The 12,237-nt window shown below is 50.6% G+C and overlaps 1 protein-coding gene across 1 annotated transcript; it reads left to right on the top strand.

Annotated features, from left to right (window-relative positions):
* The first annotated feature begins 1,421 nt into the window (after window positions 1-1,421).
* On the top strand, window positions 1,422-9,466 carry Cst7 (cystatin F). The gene is made up of 4 exons (XM_041670978.1): window positions 1,422-1,488; window positions 6,531-6,703; window positions 8,152-8,268; window positions 9,015-9,466. The coding sequence occupies exons 1-4, from the start codon at window positions 1,422-1,424 to the stop codon at window positions 9,090-9,092; spliced, it is 435 nt and encodes a 144-aa protein (XP_041526912.1). The 3' UTR covers window positions 9,093-9,466.
* Window positions 9,467-12,237: the final 2,771 nt, after the last annotated feature.

Raw genomic sequence — 12,237 nt, 5'->3', positions numbered from 1 at the left:
ACGCACTGCAGCCGCCAGAGGAGAAAGACGTGAATTGCCAATCAGAACCTTGCCTGTAGGCCACGAGCTTCATGGTAAAATATAATAGAAATCGGTTAATATAAGATGTAAGAGCTAGCTAAAAATATGCTTAAGCTATTAGCCAAAGAGTAGTGCATATGATATAGTTTCTGTGTGATTATTTCAGGTCTGAGTGGCCAGGAACGAACAAACAGTATCCAACAACAGGGAAGGGCCACGGGGGCTGCCATTACAGCCACCACTTACTGAACATCACCCACTACGCATAGCATGAAATACCAAACTCCCCAAACAAACCTCAATGCACCCAGAAACCTATTGGGACCTCAGACTATATAGCTTGTCCATGTCCCACAGACCCTGGCTGCTCTGTTTGGAATTCAGTAGAACCCAGCAGGACTCCCCTGGAGCAGAGTTTCCCCCTGAGCTCCCGGGATTTGATTACATCTGTATGTCAGGCCGTCTAAGAGGCCCATGGGCCTCCTCAGGAGTGAGACCCAGGCATCCTTCCAAGCTACCTTTCTCACCTAGCTCTAAGAGGTGAATGTGCCTCCACACACTAAGACCAGTTAGAGCTTGCTCCGCTCCTGCTTATACTAAGAAGGCTCCCAATACTCCAGCAGTTTCCTGGGAGGTAACTGAGGCACATGAGTTCCTAGTCTAGTGACAGCAGGTGTCACGAAGCAAAGCTTGGGTTTAGATTTAGACAGTTGGCTACAGGCACCTACACCAAACCACGGGCTGGGCAGGAAGTAGAGTCATGGCCAGAATAAGACCTTTGTCCACACAATTTCCTCTCCTTGCCTGGTTTTGAGCCTACAGTGGGCCGTGATCTCTAACTCAGCTCACTCGGTGCAGGGTTTCTGTCAGAGGTACAGAAGCTACATGCCAATGCTCTCCCTAGGGAACTCCAGGAAGTATGAACAGCTTCCCTGCAGGTGAAGCCGCTCAAACCAAGGGCAACAGGGTTTCTTGTTTCTCGAGGAGGGCTACTCAGGACAGGATGCAGGGGACAGGGGTGGCTGTAAATTTAGAGGAGAGTCAAATGATTCTGCTTCCAAAAATCCCCTGGGTTCTTCACACCAGCATCTCCTGCATGTGGTAGGCGGTGGAAAACTCCCTCTCCCCCTCAGCAGGAGGGAGGGTGCTTTGCTCATGGGTCTCACTTCTCTTCCTCCTCCCCCTGCAAACGATCACAACTTGGCAACTTCTCTATAGGAAGTGGTTGTTCTTGTGGCCCCAAGTCCTGGAGATGAAGTGCTTCTGGTTAAAATGATTCAACAAGAAACCACGCCCCCATCAAGTATATCCCACCCTGCCTTGGTCCTAGGGCTCTGCTTGCCAAGCACGTCTACCCCGTCAGCCTTGGCCACCACATGCTGCCGTTCACCCAGTCAACCATGTGGCTGGCCATTCTGCTTGCCCTCTGCTGCCTGACTTCCGACTCCCACGGGACACACTCCCCAGGTAAGAGAGAGGTCATCTGGTCCTACCTCAGGGTGCTGTCTTGACCATCGCGTAGTAGTGGAGGCATGGGGACCCTAGCCTGCCAGTCTCGCAACTTTTCCAGGACACTAGGCAAGAGGCTGTGGATCCCAGCAGTAGCTACTTCCAAGCTGAGTAGATATGAGAGATTAAACATAGCAGCAGCCGCAGGAATCGGAAGAACAACTTCTGTTCTGTTCTGGGCTGGGGCCCACCAGAGAGACAGACAGAGGCAGAGGTAAGGGGTCTCGGTCAAACAGCCTGTATCTGAAAGCTTTTCTCTCCGTCTGTGACTTTCCTACAGGGACCCCAATAAGACACTCATCCTTCCCGCAGTCAGCATGATGGTGGCCAGTGAGGGTGGAGGCCGCCTGTGTTGTGAAGCTGAGGCACAGGCAAGTTAGCTGACTTGCTAGCCCGGCCATGAATGTCTGTTTGCCCACAGAGAGCTGGATAGTATCTACCCCTGCAAGCAGATTCAGCACATAGATTAAGTTTGGGGGCCCTGCCTCTAATGCACAAGAAGACTGATAGCTGACCATCTCCCGCCAAAGGAGGACAGCACACACATAGGCCTAAGATTTCTGTTATTCTTCCTGTCTGAAGTAGGCTAGGTCTAGTCATAGGGGATCAGGCGGAGGGTTCTGGGAACACACAGTGAAAGGGAATCCCTAAGAGACACCAGGAATGTGGGATCCCCCCTTCATAGCAAATCAGATGTCAAGAAGTCAGTGGAGTGTCTGTAGAGCACACAGCCTCAGAATTCAAGACCCGATGTGTTTGCTGTGAATCGGTCTCTGTGGAAATAGCACAAGAATGGGAGGGGGCAGCTTCTGCTCTGAGACAGGGACACGCATGGCAGGCAAGGGGTGGTTGACAAACAGGTAGTTAACAGCACTGGTGGGAGAGACAGAGGAAGCATAGGTCAGGCCGCAGACCCTGCCTCCCTGTGCCCTGCTCCCTGCAGCCTTCACGCTTGCTAGGAAGCCCTTCCTGCCACCCCGTTCCTTTGTCCCAGTTGTTCAGGGAGAGACATAGACAGAATCTGGGCGTTCATTCTACAAAGCCCTCTTAGCCTATGAGCAAGGTCTGGGGAGGACACTGGCGCCAGCTGTCTCGCCTGTCCCCGGTTTCATTATTCATACTCAGTGTTTGGAAAATGCTGTGCTTGCCTCCTCTGGGACCTCACCGAACGGAGCCGCCACATCTACAGTGTGATCGGTAATACCGGTGGGCAGCCTTTGGGGGAGAGATCTGAGAGCTGCCAGTTCCCCGTCTCTACCAGTTACTTTCCCACTGGTGTGAGGCAGAGAGGAGTCCTCCCCACTCCTCCTGCCCACAGCAGCTTCTCTGGGCTATCCGCTTCTGTCCTCTCCGCTCCAGACCCAAATGAACACCACCCTCACACTGGAAGCTGAGAACACCACCACAGGCCCCCTACATACCAGCTGGGGATTCTTGAACATCCAGCCTGCCCTTTGAAGTGACCAGTAAACTGGTTCTGACCTGAGAGTCTTAGAAAAAAATGGCTCCGTGATAACATTCAAAAGTGCTCAGAGGCCTGGGGTACTCCCAACCATACCCACCCTTGCTTGCAAGTCTGTGGTCAGGCCTTGCCTCTGCTGTGTTAATGAACACCACCTTCACCCACGGGTACCACCCTTCCTGACACTTCCAGTAAGGGCCTCAGCCACAACATGGGGTACACTCAGGCCCCTCTCTCAGGACTCAACAGCTGGGAACCTTGGCTGATGGTCATCGCACATAGATGGGCACACGCGCGCGCACACACACACCACCTTCCCTACTTCCTGTGAAATTCTAGAGCCTTCTATGAGCCCAAGGCAAGGGCAACAGGGAGGCTGATTATGTCTGATCTGAGCACATGGCTTCGTTCTGTGCCCAGGAGTTAAACTGTCCATACCCACATGCAGGGCCCAGGGAGGTATCCCCAGTCTTGAGAATTTAGGAAATTGCCACATTCACTGGCTGTTGGTGAGAATGGAGAGCCTTCTTTCTCAATGTGTCACCGCTTCCAAGAAGTAGGTTCCCTGCTGCTGCTCACCCTCTCCCTCATCCCATGGCTCGCTCCAGCAGGAGGTTTGTTTGCGTAGGCAAGAAACTCAGAGTCATGCCGCCACCTGCTCCGCAGAGCAAGGACTATGGGCATAACTAGGCCTTGGGATGACAGATTCCCCCAGAAGGCTCTAGAAGCTGGTGCAGGCTGGGTCTAGGCCTGAGCAGACTACTGGCCCAGCCTATGTGCTAGGATTTTCAGTGACTACCTTTGTCCTCAGAAATCCCTGCTGTGGCCATATTGTACCTGACATGGTACTGAATAACACTGGCACTATTGCTTCATACCAACTGCCTCGTTTATTCTTACCCTGAGGTCAGTGTTGTCATCAGCCTTATTACAGGTGGAACATGGAGGCTCAAAAAGGTTGCTTGCACACGTCAGCAGAGCCAATAAGAACAGCCGGGATTCTAACACTGGTTGTGTCCCCATTAATAAAGACAAAATTAATCCTATGAAGTTCCAGTGTCCATGCATGAGGCGGCAATACTGCCCCAAAGAAGCCCACCCCACCCTCACAGCTCAGGGTTTCGAAGCATAAGAATGAGCCACAGAACTCATAGCAAAGACACAGACTTGAGGGGGTTTGCTGGTACAGGTGGGGGACCCTAAGAGGTACATTACATGGGTGACTCACCTGCAGCTAGGCAGAGCCCTCCCAGTCCTCAGACTTCCTTTGGCCACTCTATGAACATCATAAACAGCCAGAGAGCATGCTGGGACAGTCCAGAGGACACTGCAGGATCCAGCTATGGGCAATCTACAGACTTGATCCAGTCGCAAAAGCCCTACTGGACGAGCACACTAACACATGCTCCTTTCTTAAGGATAAAGGGCTTTAATGGCCCATGCCTAGAAAGCCTGGCAGCAACAAGCTGTAACTGAATCTTGTGTCTCTAGCTTGGGAGCCTTTTCCTGGAAACCCTGCCTGCTCACAAAATGGGATGCCCCAAAGTCCTGTGTCCCACAGGCCACAACTCTTCTGCTTTTCCACCCTCCCCTCCACCTGTAGTGGGCTGCACAGAGCGGGCTGCAGGTGACGCTTGCCGTACTGTCCCTGCTCCCCCCATTCGGCTCCTAATAAGCAATGGGAACAGCTGTCTCTAGTGCTTCACTCGAGGTTCTGACAGATCGCTGACATCTGAAGGACCTCCCTGCTGACATGAGCTACCTCCACCTCTCATATTCGGTGTGACTGGAGAAGGACCAACAGGCCTGACCAGCTCCCTCTCCCCACACCCTGGGCATCAAGATTCTAGCGGCCACATGAACAGCCTGCTTCAAAGACCATGTTTAATATTAAGCCCGGCTTCTTCCCTGGCCTCAGATCCTGAAACCTTCCCCTAAAGCTCCACAGAGCTTCCAGTGAGGCCCAGACCCTCCTGCCTTCTGATCCTGAGCTGTCATTGACCTATAGTATTAATTCCTAACCCACCGTCCAAGGTAAAAGGCATTTCTCCCTCCACTTCCACTAGGCCTCCGCATCCACCTACTCAATCACTGGGATGGAGGAGCATCTTGTCTTCAAAGGGAACCTGGGATCTACAGTTGCTATAACAACAGCCACGACAGCCAGCACCTTCATCTTGGTGTATCCAGCTGTAGCCACCCACACACTAGTATCTCAGCAAAGTCTTAAAAAGATAAGTTTACCTATGAAGGCCCTCTATCCCATCCCCCGCTAGCTTTGGGCTTTTTGTTTGTATCGCGTTTCAATTGCATTCATGTATTTATTTACGTGTGGGTACATGTGGACGACTACTGGGGTCGGAGAACGACCCGAGTGTCGGTTCTCTCCTGCCAGGATCAAATGTAGCTTAGCAGGCTCCGCAGCAAGCGCCTTGACCCACTGAGCCATCTCAGCAGCCCTTTTTGATTTTCATGGGCAACTCACCCCTGGCCCCTGAAGAAAAAGAAACTCAAAAATCTTTAATAAATAAATAAATTTTAAAAAAAAGAAAGGCAACACACACACACACACACACAAAAAGAGAAACTCAAATTCAAGACGTTAAGAACCACAAGCCACTTTTTGTTGTGGGGAGTCAACTGGTTCACTGATTCTTTTCCTGATGTTAAACCCCAGACTCTGAAGCTAAGTGGGCGAATGCAAACACCTGGCCAAGCCCTGCCCCCGTGACTTGGGCCACCCTGGCAGCTGGGATCCTGGGAACTGATCCTATGAGTGAGCTAGGCAAGGGATGAGTCAGGGTCTCCAGTGAGGTGGGTCTTCAGAACCCGTTAGCTCCATGCCTCTGGGAACTGGGATTCCAGTTGCTCCTGGCCATAACATAGACATCCCTTATACCATTCTCCAGTTTTTTACACACAAATATGGACTCCTTGGTGCAGGAAAACAGGTCTAGGTAGAAAGCAGCTGACCACCCATCACACCCACAGCAAACCAGACTCTAGACCCAAAACTCAAGGGATACGGTTTCCTCAACAGGAGGGAGATCTGTATACCAGTACCCCGGGAGCCAGTGCACAAGAGGCAATGGGGTCACAGGTGTGTCTAAGCAAAACGCAGGCCACTCTGAGAAGGTGGAAGAGTGCAGAGGGTCACCAGGGGAAGTACAGCCAGCCTCAAAACCCAGTCTGGGCATATCAACACATTTCCTGTCTGGAGTTCTACTGCCTGGGGACCCACGTCGAGAATAAACCTGGGTTCTGGAAAAAGCCATGTAAGCAGGGACTAGGAGACAGGAACTATATATGCTATTGCACAGTCCATGGCGTCTGTCCTCAGCATCAGGTAAAGAACATAATGAGTATACACAATATTCTGGTGGCGGAGTAAACAGGAGGCAGGCACCAGGTGAAGGTGGAGGAGGAGCGAGGGCTAAAACGCTGAGAGGAGTGGGTACCACCAGGGGATGAGACATGACCCATGATCTAGTGTTTCACTGACATCAATGTCTTTTCCTGGTTCGTTTGTTTCTTTCAGATTTTTGTTGCAAAGATTTGAACACCAGTGTGAAGCCAGGATTTCCCAAAATAATAAAGACCAATGACTCAGAAGTGCTTAAGGCAGCCAGGCACAGTGTGGAAAAGTTCAACAACTCCACAAACGACATCTTCTTGTTCAAGGAGTCCCGGGTCAGCAAGGCCCTGGTACAGGTGCGGAGGACCAAGAGCTGCCACCTCAGGACTGCTCTGGCAAACTGGGTCACATAACACATTACCTACAGCATCAGGGCAGTGTCCCTCAGAGCTGAGCATTGGGGACCTTTTCTTAGAAAAACCACCAGAGTCCATCAATAGCAACATGAAATGGCAGCAGAGTAATAAGGGCCCTACAAGGGTATGCAGAGGCCGACAGCCCAGCAGGGAGGGCACAGCAGGACGAATAGGAGCTGCCCTACCAAGGTCCAGGGGCTGGGCCATCTCCTGTCTTTATCCCTCATTCATAGTCCACAAAGCCTTTGTACTGTTTTCCCACTGGATCCATTCATTTTCCTCCTAGAGCTGGGCCAACTCCCTTCTCAGACCCACAAACTCACTCTTCCTCCGGCCTGCTCAAGACTCACCACTCAAAGTCAGCCTTCCTAGTAACTGATTATATCCACTCCGAACTTTCCTCCCCTGGGTACCCCAAAGGGGACAGCCCGCCTTGCTAATCCTTGTGTCCCAAAACCAAGTGTTAACGTCAGGAGGGAGATGCCTGGCAACCTCTCATTGGCTGTACATAAAGGCCCCGTGCAGACCCTGCTGACATGTCAAGCTGGCTTTAGAAGACCGTGCTGCAGCTGCAGGGAAAAGGCTACAGAAAGACGCTGCTCTGAGGAGGAGGATGGCTTTACAGCATTCCTTCTTGATCTGGGTTACGGCATCAGGGTGGCTTCTATACTCTTCTTTTGGCAACTATAAACTTTTTAAGAGTGCAATGTTCTATTAGAAAGGGATTATCAGCAATCCAAGGACCAGCCTCAGACAATGAGATCTCTGGGCCCAAGAGCCCAAGGTCCCCCACAAGGGACAAGAGCATTCTCCTTCGTATTCTCGTGATGTTGGAGGCTATTTCACAAACTACTTGCTTAAGACTGGGACTAAAAGTTCAGGGACTTTCCTCCAACCATACAGAAACCACAAACAACAAAAGCACTAAGTCATGGCTGTGTCCAAGAGGAGAAGGTCAAAATAATTAGTTCCCACAGGAGTGGAGAAGTGAGCAGGCTTGACACCCATTTAAACACCACGGCAGGTGACTAGGGGCTGTTACATAGGTTGAGATAACAGAAAAGAGGGAGAGGGCAGGTCTTTCCCTGTGGCTGTGGCAACCCCATCCTCGCGTTTCTCCAGAACGCAGAGTTCCAGGCAGAAAGCAGCCACCTAAGACAGGGCTCTAAGGCACTGCCAGCAGGCAAGGAAGGGGGATGGCTGAAGTCTGGATCTGCTCATCTACAGCCTTCCTCTGGCAAGTCCTGAGCGTGCCTCCCCCGTGCCCAGCTCCACAGCACTCTCCTGACCTCACCCCTCAGCAGCTGGAGAGGCAGTGACCCCCTCCCACCCACACCCCTTGCACTCTAAGCTAACTAATCTAGTTCTTGGGTATTCGGTTTCTTCAGGTGGTGAAAGGCTTGAAATATATGCTGAACATGGAAATCGGGAGAACTACATGCAGGAAGACTGTGCACCCCCATCTGGACAACTGTGACTTCCAAACCAATCCTGCCTTAAAGCGGGTAAGACAGAAGAGCCTGTGTACTGAGTCCTGGTCCCCATCACCCAACTCACCTTTCAGGGCTGTGGTCCCTTCACTAGCAGCGCACCTCCGCACCTCATTCCCAAGAAGATGCTCCCTCCCAGCCATGAACACACGATAGCAGGGGCAGGTACTCTCTCAAGGGGCACAGGGCTGACAGGCAGTATCCTCCTGCCACTCACATGACCTAATCCACCTGGCTTTCACTTCCTGAGGCCTCTGCAAAGAAATACTCTGAATAGGGATAGGGAGATTACAGAAAGTAAGGTTTTCAAATAATTCAGAAATCATATATAACACCTACATACATAGAACATTATATATGATATATACATATATATTAATCATATATACGTACAATTCATGTGCTATATTACTACGTGTGATCTCTACAGAGAAAAAGCAAGAGCTGTGTTGGAAACTTCAACACAGCGATAGATAGATAGATAGATAGATAGATAGATAGATAGATAGATAGACAGAATATTTCATAACTATAGGTGAGAAACATACACTCTTGAATCACTCCAACTTTTAGTAGGTTTGGAGATTTTTAAGATAAAAACTGAAGGTAGGGATGGAGGAAGCTGCCTGAGCACAGAATATGTGTGCACACACAGTCACAGTTCCCAGTTGTCTGACATGCACAAGGGGTACCAAAAGAGCTGCCCTGGGCAGGCAGAGTCTCTGGCAGCTGTTCTCAGATAAGCCCTTTGTTTGTTTCAGGTTCTACACTGCTACTCAGAAGTCTGGGTCATCCCCTGGCTCCACAGTTTCAAGGTCCCTGTTCTCCACTGCCACTGACGTCTGCAAGATCAGGGCTGTGATAAACTTACACACATGTGCCCCCTCCTCCTCACTTTCCACCCCAGCCTGGCCATCCTAAATCCGCAGGGCCTTCTTCCCAATGAGCAGATGGAAGAGCCGGCTGGTCACCAGGTGACCAGGATGGGAGAATGCAGTGCCCTCCTGGCCAGATTAACTGTATTCACATTTTCTTCTAAAATCAACTCTGCTGGTGCTGCACACCCAGAGTCAGGATGTGGGCATGGACAGGCTCCTTTGAGGGCATCACTGGAGCATGGGTAGAGCAAAGGAGACCGTCAACAAGGCAGAAGTCTGGGGGCTTCCTGACACCTGACTGAACAGATTCAGTAGCCATCTCTTGTCTACCATTAGCATCAGACCACTGCTGATGAGAATGGTTTGTCATAAATAAAAAGCTGATCATCTCCAAGCAATGCTGTGTATGCCACCGTTTATAGGAACCCAGGAATGTGGGCGGCCTGTGAATTTAGCCTCGGGAGGCTTCACATACTGATAAGCTGTAAACACAAGTATGCTGAAGACCTAAGCGCCTGGCCCAGACCTGGTCATCAACAGGGTAACAGCACCCAGAGAACAGAGAGGAGGCATTTGTGAAGGAACAGAGCCTCCACCCATGTTCTCTGCTGCCATGAAGGCTAATAGTTGGGGAGTGTTCAACACATGGGGCTCAACACAGAGTAGGGTAAATGTTGGGACCCCTCAAAGCCGTGCACTGGAGACAGATGGAGCCTAGATGAGGGGGGTCTGGGTGGGGATAGACAGGCTGTGTGGGGCCCTGGGAGAAGGAGGAGGCAACCAAGAGCTGCAGGACACTGGCAACTTGGGAAAGCCACCAGCAGAGCTTGATGAGGGGCGTCTGGGTGGGGATAGACAGGCTGTGTGGGGCCCTGGGAGGAGAAGGAGGCAACCAAGAGCTGCAGGACACTGGCAACTTGGGAAAGCCACCAGCGGAGCTTGAGCTGCAAGGTGCACAGGGACAGGGCAGAGGGCAGACCCAGAATGGACTGGCAGCCGGGTCTCAGAGCCTTCATTCCCAGGGAACCCTGACTGAGTACCAAGGAGCTCCAGGGTAGACAGAGGGGCCACTCACTGGACTTCTTCTCTGGGCTCTCCTCAAACTATAAATGCAAAGTAGAAAGATGGAAGCAATACAGACTGGACAGCAACTGGGAAAGCAAATCTGCCTCCAATGCGCTTAGCAATGTAACCACTGTAGCCCTAAGGCAGGACAGCTGTCGTCTGTCCCGTGTCCTCCAAATTCCACCTCCAGGCTATGTTATCTCAGGACAGTGACAACAGCAACGCCACAAGGCTGTGACTTCACTTGGCATTGTGGAGTCACTAAAGCCAATTCTTGAGAAAGGTCCTTGACCCCACATAGGAGAGTCACAGGGCACACAGCCAGAGGCCTTGGGACACAGCTGTGTGATGTCCACGGTAAAGCCATAGGGGAAGGGTCTCACGGACACAGCTGTGTGATGTCCACGGTAAAGCAATAGGGGAAGGGTCTCACGGACACAGCTGTGTGATATCCATGGTAAAGCCATAGGGGAAGGGTCTCACGGACATAGCTGTGTGATGTCCACGGTAAAGCCATAGGGGAAGGGTCTCATGGACACAGCTGTGTGATGTCCATGGTAAAGCCATAGGGGAAGGGTCTCATGTTCTGGTTTTCCCAAGTATCAAGGACAGCACATCAAGGTCTGGAGAATCCTGACAGAGTTCAACTCTGATGTTCCAGAGCTTTCTCCAGCCTTATGATTGCCACACGTTCCTCACCAGATTACACTGTCCAGCTCCTTGCCTGCATGCTTCAAATATCTGCTCAGCTTAGCATCCCTTGCAGGTGGCAGAGGGAGCTGACCTACAATTATTGCTCCATAAAACACCCCTCTCACCCCTGCCCATGGGAACTCCTTGTACCACTGCTGCCAGGCCACCATATGTTATATGATATTTTGTTTGTGTTCTGATAAAGGGCGGAGCTAGCCACAGAAGCCAGATGGTGGTGGCACACACCTTTAATCCCAGCATTCGGGAGGTGGAGACAGGAAGTGAAAAGGAGGGGTGCAGACAGGATCTCAGCCCTTTTGGACTGAGGAATGAGACAGGGAGGAAGCAAGTGGCATCTGCTCCCAGTTCTCTGATCTGTCAGGTTCTTCCCCCCAATATTTGACACTCAACTTTTTATTGATTAAAATTAATTAGATTAACACCTCAACCACATACACTCTAAAGCATCTTAAGGGACTCTGCTATCCATCCCACCAAGGCCCTGGCTCAAGCCTAAAAACTACAGCAGCCACTGCCTCCAAAGCCTTGGGAAAGCCACCTGCCTCCTGTCCAGCCTTCCAGAACACTTTTCAATTAGAACAAGGACTCCAGCTTAGTCATGTCCTGGTTGCGACCCTGAGCGGTCACCAACCCTTGAGCCTCAGCTCTCATCCATACAAGGCCATCCATCCCTGCATCACTGATTCAACATATACAAACTGGGTATGTGCTGCACACAGTTTTAGCTACATAGGAGCTGAGGTAGAAGAATGGCTCGAGCCCATGAATCCAAGACCAGCCTGTACAACATAGCAAGACCATGTCTCGAAAAAAATCGGTAAGACAGTGTATGTGGAAAACTCTTAAAGTTATACACAACCACTCTGTAAGGATGGATAGGTTGACCATAAAAATCTCAAAAGGCATTCATTACAACGTCAGGCAAAAAACTGACTCTTGACAGAGTTTTGAAACAGTATTGAGGCAAATTATTAATTACCTGATTAATCTGAGCATATTAATAACTCTATGAGAAGATGCCCTTTACGTTCACAAGAAAAGCATGCCACATATTTAAACCTCCTAAGACAACCCTCTTTAGCACCTCGTCATGTCAAATAACCAGATGAACACAGGAAATGACACTTGGGAGCTGAGAGAAACAGCTGAGTCAAAATCAAAAGTCCTTTGCTAAAAGTACAATAAAAAAATTATACCTTCACCAGGGAAAATTTAGTCTTAAAGGTAAAATTCTCTTCTCAAACCAACTGAGTCAACTTACAGGGCCAGGGCATGCAGAGTTCTTACAGACTCGGCTATTCATGCATACCTGATGGAGGGGACACAT

Source organism: Microtus oregoni, unplaced genomic scaffold, assembly GCF_018167655.1.
Source record: "Microtus oregoni isolate MIOR12 unplaced genomic scaffold, Mior012 000020F_ref0000438, whole genome shotgun sequence".
Taxonomy (NCBI): Eukaryota; Metazoa; Chordata; class Mammalia; order Rodentia; family Cricetidae; genus Microtus; species Microtus oregoni.
This window is presented reverse-complemented; position numbering and strand designations above follow the sequence as displayed.